This window comes from Podarcis pityusensis, assembly GCF_964106645.2.
Source record: "Podarcis pityusensis genome assembly, chromosome: 13".
NCBI classification, from domain to species: domain Eukaryota; kingdom Metazoa; phylum Chordata; class Lepidosauria; order Squamata; family Lacertidae; genus Podarcis; species Podarcis pityusensis.
The window spans coordinates 35,793,876-35,811,240 of NC_138038.1; the positions used below are offsets into that span (position 1 = coordinate 35,793,876).

General features: G+C 46.9%; 1 protein-coding gene across 1 annotated transcript; it reads left to right on the forward strand.

Annotated features, from left to right (window-relative positions):
• The first annotated feature begins 3,729 nt into the window (after nt 1-3,729).
• FGF21 (fibroblast growth factor 21) lies at nt 3,730-10,259 on the forward strand. The gene is made up of 3 exons (XM_080976319.1): nt 3,730-4,371; nt 5,460-5,563; nt 6,825-10,259. Exons 1-3 carry the CDS (start codon nt 4,140-4,142, stop codon nt 7,122-7,124), a joined length of 636 nt encoding a protein of 211 aa, XP_080832445.1. The 5' UTR covers nt 3,730-4,139; the 3' UTR covers nt 7,125-10,259.
• Nucleotides 10,260-17,365: the final 7,106 nt, after the last annotated feature.

The following is a 17,365-nucleotide window of genomic DNA, read 5'->3' on the forward strand; positions in this document are numbered from 1 at the left end:
ACAGGGGTCCTGACTCCCATCATCTTTGCCAAAAACGCAAATATTTTATGGCCTTCAGCTGAGAAATGTCTGTGAGCTGCGGAAGTGGCTGAGTAGGTCAACCTTCAACCCCAACCTCTCCTTCCTCCAAAAAGAAATTCCCAAATTACAACAGGAAAGTTTGTAATTTCCCAAACAGGGAAAGTGTGTGTGTGTGTGTGTGTGTGTGTGTGTGTGTGTGTGTGTCATAGTCAGAAGCAGCAGGTGAACCTCATCCGGATTTGCGGAGGCTGCTTTATGAAAGCTCACCAGAGCATCATGGAAATAGCACGTCCCTATTGCTGGGAACCCTCCTCCTGATCTCAGCGCTTAGGTACAATTTCACAGGTGGCCAGCTTCCTCCAAAGTCCAGCTTCCTTTGCTTTTTTTTTCTTAGTAGGGGAAATCAACAGCACACTCCAGACCGGCGTTTTATTGCAGCTGCATTCCTTCAATGTATCCATGATGCAATAATAGTGCCTTGGTGGTGGATCTGATCTTCCGTTTGTTCTGCAATGCTTCCCAAACACTGACACGTTGTCGCTGTCCGGAGGAGCTATAGCCCAACAAAACTGGGGCAAAAACAAACCACTTACGCTATGAAGAGATGTCAGGATTCAACGGGAAGTTACGGGACTCGCAGTGACTGGGAACGAAGCAGCGTGGCCAACCCAAGATGTTTTCAGGCGCAAACAGCATTAAAAGCAGAATCGCATGTGACTGCCCTGATAGCATCATGAGCGCGAATCATCATGAATGGGTGATAGAAAGGAGGGGACCTTTCCTGGCCAAACAGGACCAGCCCAAGCCTGAAGCAAAGGGCATGATTGCTCTGCTCCCATTTCCTCTACAGACGTTATCCAGGCTGGCAGCTGAATCTTACTGGCTTCAGCACCAGTGATGGCACACAGAGCTGTGTCTTCCAACAGGACTGGAGTAGGGAATTGAGCAGCAACAGCCAGGCAGACTGCCCCTAACACAGCCACAGCTTCTGCCACTTAAGGCAGCTGATTCGCTGTACCTAACAGTAGGGCAGGCCTGCCATTTCTGGACATGTCAGAGAATTCTGTCAGAAACCGGAACAGAAATTGCCACAATTCGCCTGTGTGTTTGAAGTCAGGAACGGAAGCCATGCAAGCGATGATGAGCAATACTCACCATTATTATTTTTTTGGTCTTCAGTGTTTCATAAACCATCACATTACTTTTTTCTGCTTTGTTGTTATTGCATTAATTTCGGATAGTGAGATGAGTTACATAGGTTTCAGCAGAAGCCAAACTGTAGCGGAACGGAAACAGCGCTGCTTGTGACAGAAATCGCCGCCTCCCAAAATCCTTGTGTTGCTCATAAGATATCTCATCTACTTTTCCCCATAAGATCCCAGGGTGGGTAACATCAAATACAGTTATATTACTGCTAACGTTTATACCACAGTCCTTCAGACATCCCTTTCCAATAAAGAAATCTTGGTGTGCAGGATATGGCCTTGATCCCAGCTCTAGACATACAATAGGCCAATAACACATGACAGCGTTAATGTAAAGGCAAGATGACATTTGTGAATCTGCAATTTGAATACAAGGAAATGTTACATGCAGATATATACAGTATTTATGGATGTTCTAAAGTCAACAGGACATGAATAGCGGCAACTTAATGGGAGGGTTGTAAAAACTGATTCAAGTTAATGATTTATTTAAGTTTAAAGATTTATTTTTGGCATTTGTATAAATGGCAAACGGAAGGCACTGTCTGCGAAGAGGCACTCTCCCACGAGAGGAAAAGCCTCTCAAGGACGTACCCAGGGGTTGGCTAAGCTGGCCTCCGCCAAGGGCCCCGGCCCAGGGTGTGGGTGTGCAAAATTGTGCCTCTTCACTCTGGCTCGGAGTGGCTAGGAGCCCGTCCATCCGTCTGCGCACCCCCTGGGCTCCTCCTCCACTGTTTTGGGCAGCCAGTGGACACGGGACACTGATACAGCTCCTTGCCACGGGTGCAAATGAGCCTAGGTATGCCTCTGAAGCCTCTTCAAGATGGGACCTACCTGATAGTATAGTATAGTATAGTATAGTATAGTATAGTATAGTATAGTATAGTATAGTATAGTAAAAGCTATGGTTTTCCCAGTAGTGCTGTATGGAAGTGAGAGCTGGACCATAAAGAAGGCTGATCACCGAAGAATTGATGCTTTTGAATTATGGTGCTGGAGGAGACTCTTGAGAGTCCCATCAAACCTACCCATTCTGAAGGAAATCAGCCCTGAGTGCTCACTGGAAGGACAGATTGTGAAGCTGAGGCTCCAATACTTTGGCCACCTCATGAGAAGGGAAGACTCCCTGGAAAAGACCCTGATGTTGGGAAAGATGGAGAGCACAAGGAGAAGGGGACGACAGAGGACGAGATGGTTGGATGGTGTTCTCGAAGCTACCAGCATGAGTTTGACCAAACTGCGGGAGGCAGTGGAAGACAGGAGTGCCTGGCATGCTCTGGTCCATGGGGTCATGAAGAGTCAGACACGACTAAATGACTAAACAACAACAAAACCTGATGCTGAATGAGGCTAGATTTTGTTGATTTTGGTGGCATGTGGCAATGTCCATAAAGGTAAAGGGACCCCTGACCATTAGGTCCAGTCGTGACCGACTCTGGGGTTGCGGTGCTCATCTCGCTTTATTGGCCAAGGGAGCCGGTGTACAGCTTCCAGGTCATGTGGCCAGCATGACTAAGCCGCTGCTGGCAAGCCAGAGCAGCGCATGGAAACGCTGTTTACCTTCCCGCCGGAGCGGTACCTATTTATCTACTTGGCACTTTGATGTGCTTTCAAACTGCTAGGTTGGCAGGAGCTGGGACCGAACAACGGGAGCTCACCCCGTCATGGGGATTTGAACCTTCTGATCGGCAAGTCCCAGGCTCTGTGGTTTAACCCACAGCTATAATTCCCACCTTCTGAAACTAGGTGCAGGCTTGGATTGAAAGTGGGGCAAGAAGGGGTATGTGCAATGGGTGGGCCTGCGACACACTTTTTCCTTCTCTCTCCCATGCCACGCTCCTCCTTTCCTCTGCCTGATCCCCAAGCAGTACCTTCCCACTCTTGGCTAGTTGACTTTAACAATAGAGGGATAGCTCAGCTGGTTAGAGCGTAGCGCCGATAACACCAAGGTTGCAGGTTCGATTCCCGGATGGGACAGCTGCATATTCTGGCATTGCAGGGGGTTAGACTAGATGAGGCTCAGGGTGCCTTCCAACTCTACCATTATTTGATTTCTATGATTAATAGAATTAACACCGAATGATCCCCGCTGTTGCACTTCCAACATCAGGTTCGTGCATGAGCTCAGTGTGTGGGGAACGTCGTGGGCTCAGGTGTGGGTGTTCAGAATGACAAATAGATGCGCAGCCAGACCAACTCTGGTGCGTTGCTGGACGGTTGTCAGGTTGTTGAGGCTTTCGCACTCGTTTCCATTGCTTTCCCCCTTCCCACCGCACAACATGCCTTTCTCTAACTCCTGTATTCCCCAAGGTTACATCATTCTTTCCTGTCGGCGGCATGAAAGCAGCTGTGGAATGATAATATTTAGACTTTGGCATCCTCGTGACCCCACGTTAGGGGCAGCGGTGATAGGCATCCCGTGACTCATACACAGACCTAGAGAGTGTGGGGAAGCAGGAGCGGGCAGGATTAGGAGGGAGGAGGATGTGGGCAGAGTGAACGCCAAGGGGAAGGGCATCTACCTCTGCTGTGGTATATATACACCTCTGTTCCTGCTGGACAGGAGCAAACCTGGAGTGAGACAGCTGAAGCAAGAAAAGAGAGAGTTATTCGCCTGTTTCCCTTATTTCGAGGTGGTTTGGGTTTTTCTTCCTTCCTTCCTTTCTAAAATAAGCAAACCCCATTGAACAGTTTTCAGAGGACTGCATTCCCTTTTGGACTCAGGACCACCTGGGCTCAACACCATTTCCCGGTTGCGAGTCCTAGTAAGTTGAAGCCAGGACTCTTGGGGTCTTTCAAGAAAGGATTAGGGCAACCGCTAAAGGCTGAGGACTAGAATCTTGCTCTCAGTTTCTTTCTGCCCCTGTCTTTGGCACCCTGATTCTCTTGTCTTGGGCTGGGCCTTCTTCAGCCATGCTGGCCATTTCTGTAGCCCTCCACCATCTTCTCGTCTGCCTGATTTTCTGGGCTGCCTTGCTGCTCCCCATGGCTCCTGCTTTCCCCCTACCAAATTCCAGCCCCCTCTTACAGTTCGATGGGCAAGTCCGGCTTCGCCACCTGTACACGGCGGATGACCAGACGCAACTCCACCTGGAGATCATGCCAGATGGTGCAGTGCGCGGCTCCAGATACCAGAACATATACAGTAAGTATTTGGGGAAATCCTTCACGTTCTTTCAAGTGGCATGAGGCAGATAGATAATCTAGCGGTTCTCAACCTGTGGGTCCCCAGATGTTGTTGGACTACAACTCCCATCATCCTTGAGCTCTGGCCTTGCTAGCTAGGGATGATGGGAATTGTAGTTCAACAACATCTGGGGACCCACAGGTTGAGAAAAGCATTAGACAGACAGACAGACAGACAGACAGACAGACAGACAGACAGACAGATGATACAGAGAGATAGATAAATAGAGAGAGATAGCATCTCTCACTCCAGTTAATGTAGTTGGAGGTCTATAAGGGGCTGGCTGGGCAGGACTCCTCATGTTCTGGGGATGGAAAGGGGTGCAAGAAGCCAAAATAATTTTATGGAAGAGGGTAGTTCAGCAGATGCAGAGTTTGGCACTCTTCTGAGATGAGTGGCACCTTCTGAAATTCCCTCTTCTGTACAACAAATGAATGCTACAAAGACTTTAGATGCCTCCAGACTGTCACTGTTTTGTGGAAAGGACTCAAGCACATATTGGCATTTTAGGTTCGCACAGTTAAAGTGCTCTCTCGTCCTGGCACAACAAATCCACTTGAAAAGAAGGATCAGGCTTTTTGCAGTTAGGAAAGTGATGGGGGAACGGGCTGAAAAGCACGGGATGAACAAATGATTAATGGGAAGACATGTGAGCACCCCATAAAGTGAATCAGGATGAATGCTCATTGTTGTAAAACTACCCTATAAGCACATGCTCAATAAAGGCCAGATGGAACCTAACACTATGTTTTGTGCAAATGAATCAGGACAAACTCTCAATAAACAGGTCATACTTGTCGGGGCCTCTTGTTCCCCTTTGTATGTGGGCTCAATGAATATTTGAGAGGGGAAAGAATAGGGGAAAGAGTGGATCAGAGATTTAAAAAAATATATGAATGTTCTTTGACTTTGAATCTGGTCCCCATACAGACATTGCAGGCCAGGGTTACTGGTGGATTGGAATAGGCTGAATGGGCAGAATAAAATGTCCAGGACTCCTGGGTTCTCATCCTTCACCACCTGTTCTCTGCTGCCCCCCCCCCCAGGTTTGATGGAGATCAAAGCAGTCAAGCCAGGAATCATTCGCATGCAGGCCATGAAGACCTCAAGATTTCTCTGTATGAAGCCAAATGGACGCCTCTATGGCTCGGTAAGTTAAGATCCCTGCATGTGTTTGGGGAAGAGGCAGTTCAGAGCGTGAGTTCAGAGGAGGTTGCGTGTGGGACAATCCTGCTCTAGACTCGTTCACAAAATGTTTTCCCGCATGACCAGGATATAAACAATTGAAGTCTATTGACAAATGATAAAATATATTAAATTCTTGAACCAAATTCTGAGATTATGCTTGGACAGTAGATCATGAGACTCTTAAACTCAGGGTTGTGGGTTGAGCCCCACGTTGGGCAAAAGATTCCCACATTGCCAGGGGGTTAGACTAGATGAGTCTTGTGGTCCCTTCCAACTCTGCTGTTCTATGATTCTATGAAGTGTGGCCAATTAAAATAGACCCTTTGGCAAAGGGAGGGAATTAAAACCTTTTGCTGGAAGGTCAACATGTTGTGGTGGAATTCCATTCCATTCCTGCCCTGCTTCACACCTGTTCTTGATCGCATGCAGATCCTGACATAGTGACTAGGGCTGGTCTGCAAGGCATATGATCAGCTCAGTCTGGGGCTGGGATGCAGCCACTGTAGAATCAACCTGCGGTTGCTGGGTGCAGATTGCGTGGCCATCTTGTGTGCTGCAATGCATCTAGGAAAGACTGAATTCTCTTGATCTCTCCATCTGCAAATAACCAGGGACCTCAGGATTGATTTTCTGGGTGTCTGGAAAAAATCCAGTGGGCAGAAACTGCAGGTATGAGGCAACTTCCATCATTCGTAAACAATTAGGAAAGGGGATAGAAATTTGATTCAGTTCACGTTTTAAAGGTAAATCTATCAAATTCAGACTTTTCAGGACAATATGAAAACTGAAAAACACAGCTACCCTTTGAAATTCACACTTATGCGATTTCTGTGGTGCAGTTATTCCCCATCGCTAAATTCCCTAAACAGTAAAACCTGTTAACCAGGGGAACAGTCTCCCTCCAGAGAAAGCTGCAGGCTATCCTTCACTGCAGGCATTTAAGCAAAGGCTGGCTAGTCCTCTTCTAGGATACTTCAGTTGCAAAACTGGCTACCTTCCAATTCTATGCCTCCATAATGATTGGGTGATGAAAACTGTGGCTGAACAACAACTCCCATCAGCTCCAGCTAGCTTGACCCATAGCTAGGGATGATGGGAATTGTAGTTCAGCAACATCTGGATGGCCAAGGTTTTCCCCACCCCTGATATGGTGGATGTTAGATTTCGCACAATTATACGAATGCATAAAACCTCATGTCTTTCCCTCCCCCCTCCCCCAATAGTTATCGTATTCTGAGGAGGCCTGCAACTTCCACGAGAAGGTTCTCCGCGACGGCTACAACCTCTACTACTCTGAAAGCTACAATATCCCCGTCAGCCTCAGCTCGATGGGGAACCTGCCTCGGAGTCACCAGCTGCCTCCGTTCTCCCAGTTCTTGCCCTTAGTCAACAAGATCCCCCTCGAACCCGTGTTCGTGGACTACGACTTCTATGAACAGGAACTGAACGTTGAGTCATCCGATCCCCTCAGCATGATGGGCCACAACCCTGGCATCATCAGCCCGAGTTACGTCTTCAAATAACCCGGGACATCCTTGGAAGCTTTCTTGGACAAGTGGGTTTTCTTGCCGTGTAATTACAACGATGGAACAATTCGACGTTTGGGAGAAACGGAGCAGGAGAGCTTAGCAGATGGCACTTGGCACACAGACTCGAATGCGTGACCTTGTAGTACACTGTGGACTCCCGCAACCCAGAGTTGCATCCCACTCATGCGCAAATGATGCGCTGCAGGCACATAAGGAAAACCCAGCAACAACAGAGGCGAAATCCCTGTTTCGTCAGACTAAGATTGCTTGCGCTTTCAACCTGTTGTTATTCTTGCCAGCTTTTGGGGGCGGGTTATTTCTATTTTTATTATCTATTTAAGTAACTTATTTATTGAATGTCAGCTTAATTTATTGAAGGAGGTTGGGAAGAGTTAGGAAGCAGAGAAGAGTGGCATAATGAGACAGCTTTGTCCCTGGCAAGTAACTTATATATTGTTATTTATTTAGAAATATATATATTCTTATTTGCATATTTATTTTCGCTTTCTGGAGAAGGAATGACCGTTAGCTTTTAAGGCAGTAGTGTAGACATGCTCAGGACAATCTTGTGCCTTGTAGCTCTTTGCTGCTTACTCTGTTCCGCCGCTTCCTTTTTAAGGAACGCCTGCAAAGGAGCAGAGCAGAGGAGAAATGAGGTCAGTGCCCACCAGGAGCTCTGTAGATCAGGACAGGGCACAGCAGCTAATCATTTGATTCAGAGCATTATCTTGCATTCTCTCTGGAGCTGCTGGTTCCTGTGCAAATATCAAGGACCTGCAGTGTGTGGCTGTTTCCCCCAGCAGAAATGTAAGGAGCTACTGGTAGCTTGGCCAGATATTAAAGATATAGGTTTAGAGTGGCTTCCTCATTTATGTTCCTTTACAGGCATGGCAGTTCCTTCCTCTTGCCAGAACCACCAAACAGGCTTATTTCAATGTAGAGTGGTTTAGGTAAAGGATCAGGTCGCGCCGGCTATTATTTATTTATTTATTTATTTAAACAAACTTTTCTAACCATGATTTGCATTTGAAATGTTGACACTTCACTGTACTTTTCCAACAAGAATGCTTCACGGCAGAACGTGCCCGGGCCCTTTGCGGCACTGCGAAGGGACATTGATTATGTCAATGGTTTGCGATATTTTCTTCCCTTGTTACCCGTTTCCCTGCATCCTGATACTGAACTGTGTCAAAATGTAACAGTGACCAAAGTGTGATGAGCTATGAACGAATAAAGCATTCCATTTTTTTTAAATAAAAAAAAATGAGTATTTGGTGGTAAATATATACGATCTCAAACTGCCTAAGAAATGCCATTAAAAACTAGGCAGGGCCGGTGCCTGGTGGGCTTCTTGGGGGGAGGCTATTCCATAGCTGTGGTGCCACCACAAAGCAAGCCGTGCCAGGAAACACTCATGAATCCTCATTCATCAGCAGGTGAACCCCAGAGCAGAGCCTCCTAATCTGATCTTAAAAGAATAGGGAAGTGCATGTGGTGGGAGCCAGACCCTCCAAATGTCCCTATTTTCCAGGGGCAGCCCCAGATTTACAGAAGTCATCCCTGTTCCTGGTTTGATCCCAGAAAGCCGTGCTTTTCCTTAGGGCGTCCCTATTTTCATCAGAGAAATGTTGGCAGGTATGGAGTTATGTGACCCCACTGAGCCAAGGATAACTATACAGTGGTACCTCGGGTTAAGTACTTAATTCATTCCGGAGGTCCGTTCTTAACCTGAAACTGTTCTTAACCTGAAGCACCACTTTAGCTAATGGGGCCTCCTCCTGCTGCTGCGCCACCGCCACGCGATTTCTGTTCTTATCCTGAAGCAAAGTTCTTAACCCGAGGTACTATTTCTGGGTTAGCGGAGTCTGTAACCTGAAGCGTATGTAACCTGAAGCATATGTAACCCGAGGTACCACTGTACAACCTTTAGAAGATATCCAAAGGCAGCCCTGTATAGGGAAGGGTTTTTTTTAATTTTTAATTGTTTTAATATGTTTTTACATATGTTGGAAGCCGCTCAGAGTGGCTGGGGCAACTTAGTCAGATGGGGAGAGTATACATAATAATAAAATAAATATAATATTGAATAGGACATCCCTATTTTCACCGGAGAAATGTTGGAGGGTATGGTGGGAGCAGGTAAATTACTAACCAGGCCCAGACCGTTAATAATAATAATAATAATAATAATAATAATAATAATAATTTATTATTTATACCCCACCCATCTGGCTGGGTCCCCCCAGCCACTCTGGGCGGCTTCCAACAAAACACTAAAATACAATAACCTATTTAAACATTAAAAGCTTCCCTAAACAGGGCTGCCTTCAGATGTCTTCTAAAAGTCTGGTAGTTGTTTTTCTCTTTGACATCTGGTGGGAGGGCGTTCCACAGGGCGGGTCCCACTACCAAGAAGGCCCTCTGCCTGGTTCCCTGTGACTTGGCTTCTCGCAGCGAGGGAACCGCCAGAAGGCCCTCGGTGCTGGACTTCAGTGTCCAGGCAGAACGATGGTGGTGGAGATGCTCCTTCAGGTATACTGGACCGAGGCATTATTTGGAATGAGAAGTAAATGGAGAGGCAATTCAGTGGAGCAAGAATAGGTCTCTGTGGCCCATGAAGAAGTAAGGCAGAGAGTTATAAGGCTAGAATACCAGCCTGAGCTTTCAGTAAGCGTTGAGAGCTGCCATCAGCCACTGATTCTGAATGGGAGGAGTGGCATTGTTCCTTTAGGGTGGGGGAACCCATTTCATCCCCAGGGCCACATGCCCTTATAGGCAACCTTCTGGGGGCCACAGGCCACAGAGATGGGCAGAGCCAAAGTTCAAAGGCACATTCCAGCACTCAAGGAGGGTGAGAAGCAGGACTGGGAGACAGTGTGGCTGGGAAGGTTGTATAGCCTGGGAAGAGAACCAAGGTTGTACAGCCTGGGAAGAGAACTACAGAGGTCTGGAGAGTCTCCAGCCCTGCTCTATTCCTTGCCATCTCTGGGATAGGGACCCTTAACAGATGTGTAGAAGAGGGAGTTCTGGCAGGTGGAGTTTGTCCTACTCCATGGTGAAAACTCTCCCTTCTTTGCATTCACAGTTGCTGGAAAAACAAGTTAACGTTGGACCGGCAGGGCCAATAAAGGCTCTCTTTGCTACCTCTTTTGGTTCACTTGCAAGGCAGTCACTGGCCAGAATTCAACACAGACGTGAAACCCGTTTATTTCAAATGGCCTCAGGTGAGACACGGCCTTTCTCCAAGCAACTGCAAATGCTAACTAGGCCAGCAAAAGAGAAACACACTTCTGCCATTCGCGTGATCACTCATCCTTGGTGGAGAGGAAGTCAGGAGGAGACCCCTGAGCTTGCTGGAGGCTGTGGGGTCCTCCTTCAGTCTCTGATGAACATCGCTTTTAAATTATGCGAAAACATGTGCACACTAGCACCAACAGTGCACGCACCATCACATGCACAACACCAGCTATTTCCTTGCCTCCCATCTGTTCCCTACTATCAGTCTGGGTGTATGTGCACAGACAGTTTAAAAGGGATCATTTTTATGGGGGATGTTACAGTCCTGATTCTCCCAAAAGTAAATTTTATAATATATATATAATGAAGCAAGCTGGAGAACAAGCCTCTACAGTGCATTTTTCTACTTTTTGCTACAGAAATTCACACCGCAGGGAACATTAATGCAGTCGGGAGTGCGAGTCTTCTTGCGGAGATGCAAGACCGCAGGCATCAACAACATCTAAAGATCAGGGGGAAACACACGGCACCCATCTGAAAAAGAAGAGAGACAAAATTCAGAGGACTTGTAATTATGTAATTTTTTTTCATGTTGTAAGCTGCCTTGAGCACGGTTTTAACTATGGAAAGGTGGCATACAAATAAAAATTTGTACTTATGTATATTTAACTTAGAAAACATGTCTATTTTATAATTTTTAAATTAAATTTTCTGTTTTACAATTTAGAATACTCATTTAAACTCATTTAGAATACTCATTTAAACATCCTTAAAATATCAATGACTTCCCTTCTTCTCTTTCCATGGTTCATTTTGCATATCGTAAATCCCTGCATATTTTACAAAAACTAAACCATTCAGTATTCCATTATTGCATCCATCAAAACTTATTTACACTGCTGAATTTATCTTAATGCTGCCAACGTTTTCAAGTGTACACAATTCCCCCCCACTTTATATTCAATAAATGTTTTCCAATCTTCTCTAAACGTATGTTCTTCTTGTTCTCTTATTCTATATGTTAAGTCTGCAAACTTACGAAACGTGGTCTTTTCCTATGCTGGGGAAAGAGGGAAGCTTTGGAAAGAACCTTTTTAAGGCGACATTTTTTAACTCACTTGAAAGGGAACATTTTAAAGCTCTAACAGCCTATATTTCCACACTTTACTTTGCTGCATATTTTAAAGCACAGCTGGGGTTCTCTCACCAGAGTACTTGCCACAAACTTGGATCGTGACATCCAGGAGTTCTCATTTTTCCTTGAACCAGCACAATCATAGTTGAGTGGGAGCTCTTGTGGAACAAACCCAACTCCCCCCACCCCCACCCCCAAGATGAGGCAAGTGCCATGAAAATGTACAGGAAACTACGAGTTAGCTCTTGCTGTGCTGCAATATCATGTCACCTACCAGCAAACAAATCCGAATGAATGTTCATTAAATGCATCATCTGATTTCCCTGCAAAGTTATGAGGCTGACTGCTGAATAAACAGATCAGCTAGAAGCACTCACTCCCTTTCTTGGAGGGATTGCTCATGATTCCTTGCTCCTCTGCTTTTTGGCCTTGCCTATTGTAATCATGCTTTGAAGATAGCTACCTACTGGCTGGCAAGTACAAAATGCAAGTTTCAGAAGTTGGAATTAGAGAAGAATATGCGAGAAAGACTGTTTTTGAGCTTGAATGAACAGTGTGGATTTACAATGGTTACAATGAACCATTGTTATTATTTTTTGCATATCATGCTTTCCCCCTACAGACAGAACCCATTTGCTGTAGGTGTGGAACACACACCAACATTTTGTGGCAAGAGAACCTAAAGGAGCTGGAAACCATTGCAGCACAGCCAGAGTCTAAATGGAGGCAGCCCCGTATGTTTAAAGCTATTCATCACTTGTGAAATTCCCGTCTTGTGGAACTACGCATGGTTGCTTCCGTGCAAGCCTTAAAGGCACATTTATCCCCAAAGTGTTTATGCTACTTGATTCCTGAGTCTCTGGGTTTCCTGTTATTTAGTCACGGGGTCATTGCTCAAATGCAAATGGCCTGGATCTTCTCTCATTTCTGTACACCAACTTACAAAGGCGATGCCTGAAAAGGGCAGCACATAAACCCTTTAAATAATTAAATAAATGTGCCTATTCAGATTTACTCATTAGTAAGACTCACTGGGGTCTCAGACTCATAGAAATGTAGAGCTGGAAGGGACCCCATCTAGTCCAACCCTCTGCAATGCAGGAATCTCAACTAAAGCATCCATGACAGATGGCCACTCGACCTCAGCTTAAAAAAACCTCTATGGAAAGGAGTCTGCTCCACTGCTGAACAGCTCTTACTGTCAGGAAATTCGTCCTGGTGTTTAGCCGGAACCTCTTTTCTCGTAACTTGAACCCATTGGTTTGTGTCCTTGCCTCTGGAGCAGGAGAAAACAAGCTTTTTCTATGTGGCAGCCCTATATATAATTGAAGGTGGCTATCATATCGCCTCTCAGTCTCCTCTTTTCCAGGCTAAACATCCCTAGCTCCCTCAACCATTCCTCATAAGGCTTGGTTTCCAGACCCTTTTGTCATCTTGGCTGCCTGCCTCTGCACACGTTCCAGCTTGTCAATATCCTTCAATGAGGCTTACTCCCAGGACTGCAGCCTTAATGGCATTATAGTTCTTAGTGAACCATTGAAATAGTGCCTGCATGCTTTCTTCTTCCCAAGTCGGATGCACTAGAGACCAAACTTTTTTTAAAAAATGAAAGCTGGACTTTGCGGGAGGAAGCCCCACAGAATATCCCCTCTTCCCAACATTTTTATAATAATAACAATACAGTGGTACCTCAGGTTAAGTACTTAATTCGTTCCGGAGGTCCGTACTTAACTTGAAACTGTTCTTAACCTGAAGCACCACTTTAGCTAATGGGGCCTCCCGCTGCTGCCGCCGGAGCACAATTTCTGTTCTCATCCTGAAGCAAAGTTCTTAACCTGAAGAACTATTTCTGGGTTAGCGGAGTCTGTAACCTGAAGCGTATGTAACCTGAAGCATATGTAACCCGAGGTACCACTGTAATAATAATAATAATAATAATAATAATAATAATAATAATATGAAAGCTGGACTTTGAGGGGGGGGAAGCCCCACAGAATATCCCTGAGGGTAGGCCCCCTCCTCTGGCTGCAGCCCTCCACAGCAATGCTGTCCCTTGTGATTGTAGCCCAATGCATAGCACATGCGTTTGTGTATCCCATACCATCTCCCTTACCTCACACACTGCTCAAGCTTGTCCTGCGGTGGTCTCAAATTTCTTCTTGCGCCCTTCCATGCCGCTCAAAGCGTCAATGTTCTTCCGCCAGTCCCCGACCTCACGATTCTCCTGCAGGAGGACAAACGGGGTTGATGGAGAGAGCCAATCCTCCTCCAATAGGTGGGCCAATGGGTGATAGGGGGAGCCAAAGCCAATGGCAGGCGGAGCCAAATACGTCTAGTCCCTCCTCCTTCTCCCTGCTGAGTTCTACAAGGGCGGCACTGAGAATGAGCAGCAGGAGGAAGCTAGCAAACAGAGCCACCCTCTGGGTTCATTTCAAGTAAGAAGGCAGGACAGGTGGGGACGGGCCAAGGCAGAACGGAGGTTGGTGGGGCAGTGGGCTAGCTTCCACGGAAGATGCTCCCATAACGCTATTTGAAGGAAGTAAAAGGGTGCGCCTTCCAGGACCTCCTCCTGTAACACCATAATCTAAAATTATCAAAGCACACCACTGCGTGCATGGGATATTCTCCGTGCTACAGTGACAGGAACGGAAGGAAAGAAAAATGCAGAGGAGGAGGAGGAGGAATCTGGCAAGGGGGTGAGAATAATTAGAGACGAACTGTTGGCAGAGACAATGCGGGTTTGTGAAAATTTATGTCCATCCATGCCAACTGCTGTAACTATCCATGGTACTTAGTTGGTAGTCCCAGCAGCGTGGCCTGAAAGCACACGATACAATCACGTGGGTCTCGCTGAGTGTGTGTGATATGCCTTTAAAGTATATTCAAAGCACATTTCCGCCCTCAAAGAATTCTGGGCACTATAGCTTGTACTTGATGTGCTTTCGAACTGCTAGGTTGGCAGGAGCTGGGACCAAGCAACAGGAGCTCACCCTGTTGCAGGGATTCGAACTGCCGACCTTCCGATTGGCAAGCCCTACGCTCAGTGGTTTAGACCACAGCGCCACCCTATTTCCATATATGTGTGTGTGTGTGTGTGTGTGTGTGTGTGTGTGTATATATATATGTGTGTGTGTGTGTGTGAATACATCTAAGACTGCAAAGAAGACTGTTTGCCTGTTTGCGGAAGTCAAATCCTAATAACCTCCCCAGCAACCATTATTTAACAAAATAATTCAAAATTCATGCAAGGTCTGAACAGCCAGCAACATAGGGTCTTGGTCTCTGTTCTCCTCTCATTAGCACGATCAGACACAAAGGAGGGAAGGAATCCTTTTTTAAAAAAGAACTGTATAGAAGAATATTTTTTGGAAGATGCAGCTGCCTGTCATGCAGGAGTGAAGAAAGCTATTCCTGCCAAAAGCTCTCTGTCTCCCTCCATCCCTCCCTCTCTCTCTCACCCACACCCACCCACCACTAGTTGCTGTCAGGGGTGGAGTTAAGGCTGTGTGAGCAGTCTGCATGCACTGGGCACTGAGCCAAGGGGGCGCAGGTTGCAAAGCCCAGTAGGCGAGGTGCTGGCCTTCAGGAAGGAGGCATGAGGCCCTGGCAGGGTCCTAGAGTCCTCCCTGCTGCTTCCCAAAGCCTAGTTAGCACTTTCCCAGCTTGGGGCAATGGGGGGGAGGGCTCTAGGACCCTGCCAGAGCCCTCACACCTGCTTTCCAAATAAGAAAGTAGTGGGCGGGAGAGGGGGCACCCAATTTGGGCTTTGCACAGGGTGCCATAGTACCCAAGTCCACCCCTGGTTGCTGTTCATAGGATCAAAGGAAGCTGCTTCCGTGTGCATCAGACAGGCACCGCTCTCCAGGCACCTGCCTAGAGGGTGATCCTGGGAACTTCTGCCTACAACGCACAGGCTCAACCACTGAGTTGCAGCATTTCCAAGCACAGAGGCTGAGGCCATCCCCAGTGCGTGGGAGAGTCTCTGGGGTCTGGGCACTTCCAGGCCGTCAGTTTTTTTGCAGGACAGATTCAAGCACATACTGAAGCTTCAGGTTTCTTGCCATTAAAGTTGCATGTTTCCCCGTCATCCAAACTACCCTGAAGAGCAATGGGAGAGGATCAATTTCCCTACATCATGTAACCCTAGAGAACATGGGGTTTTTAAAGACCCCACAACCACTCTCTCTCCTCTTCCATCTCCTGCACTTCCCCCTCCTCTACCCACCCCAATCCCACCGGCCTCCTCACCTTCTCGGTGTCGTCTTTTTTGACCTGCTTGAGATTGGCTCGGAGATCCATGGAGACCTTGTGCTTGGAGCCTAGAAGGGCCTGCATCATGGCGTCAGCAGAGAGCCGGACGCGACGGAGAGCCGGGCGCTTAAACTTGCCTCGCAGGTCAAAAATCTTCTGGTTCAAATCCTGGATCTGGAAAGCAGGGACCAAAAGAGTGTCAACATTTGAAAACTAGAGAAGAGTTGCTGCTGTGCTGCCAGCGTGTGCTCAAGCTAGGAGCTGGGTGTGCGTGCTAAAAATTCCTGTGTTCCAGGGTGTTCTCAGATTCTATCACCAATTTTCCCAGCAAGGAATATACACGAGCATCTGCAACTATAAAAGGCTGCTTCAGGTTGTTACAGCCCAGCTGGGATTACAGGGGGGATGTATGCAACCGGTAGCTAAGACTTACCTGCCACGAATTTGTTCAGTCCTCTGATAAAAGTCTGCATAACTGCTTGGAAAATTGAAATGAGCTGAAAGGGAGGGAAATGGCTACAGCAATGGACTGAGGGGAGGTCAGTTGTGGTGGTGCGGGGTGACCCAAACTCAGCCCTTACTTATCATGTGAATATAATAACTGGACCAGCACTGACACCTAGTGGCTACCATCAGTACTTCATTTCCCCCCGCTACATTGGAACCTGCCTTGTTTTTAGGTCACGTCTTCTACAAAATACATTTAAATCAGCATCAACACACATTTAAAGCAGTGTTTTAGCACTTTAAACAGTCATGGCATCCCCCAAAGAAGCCTGGGAACTGTTGTGGGTTAAAAGTGCTGAGAGTTGTTGGAAGACCCCTTTTCTTCTCGCAGAGCTACAATTCCCAGATTGTTAAAGCGATCAGTTGGTGCAGTGGGTCAGTGCGCCTGGATATTAACCAGAAGGTTGGTGGTTCAAGACCACCCAGGAATGGCCATGAACAGGATTCCTGCATTGCAGGGGGCTGGACTAGATGACCCTCCAGATCTCTTCCAACTCTTCAATTCTATGATCCCCAGGGAGCTCTGGGGATTGCAGCTCTCTGCAGCCCCGCATGCAGGTGCCTTGAACCCACCTCATTGATGCTCTTGTTGACTCGGGCCTCCATGTCATAGCGCTCCTCATCAACCTTGCCAATCTTCTCATGGAGCTGCCGACACATCTCCTGTGAGTTGGCAAGAAGAGGGTGTGACTACATCAGCCGAGGCTGAAGCCAACTTGAGACCCTCCAGATCTTGTTAGAGTACAAATTCCACCAGCCCCAGCCAACAAGCCGAAATCCAAAAACAAATGGAGAGCACCCAAGGCAGCCAGGTCAGGATTAGGCCGAGCCAGGGTTCGGGCACAAAAGGAGGCTCAGACGCAATAGAGAAGAGTGTTCACTGAACATGTGGAAATCTCAGAACAAGAAAAAGAAATCTCAGTCACCAAGAATTTTTTACTTTTTTAAAAAAGCCAATCAGGAGACAGATGAATGGGCAAGCACATGAATATTGCGCTTTAATACCCCCCCCCCCCAAATATGGGATGGGAGGGGAAAGGCTATTAGGCTGACAGTTGAGCTGGCATTTGATTTTCTGGCGCCTATGCCTGTCCTTTCGGAGGGA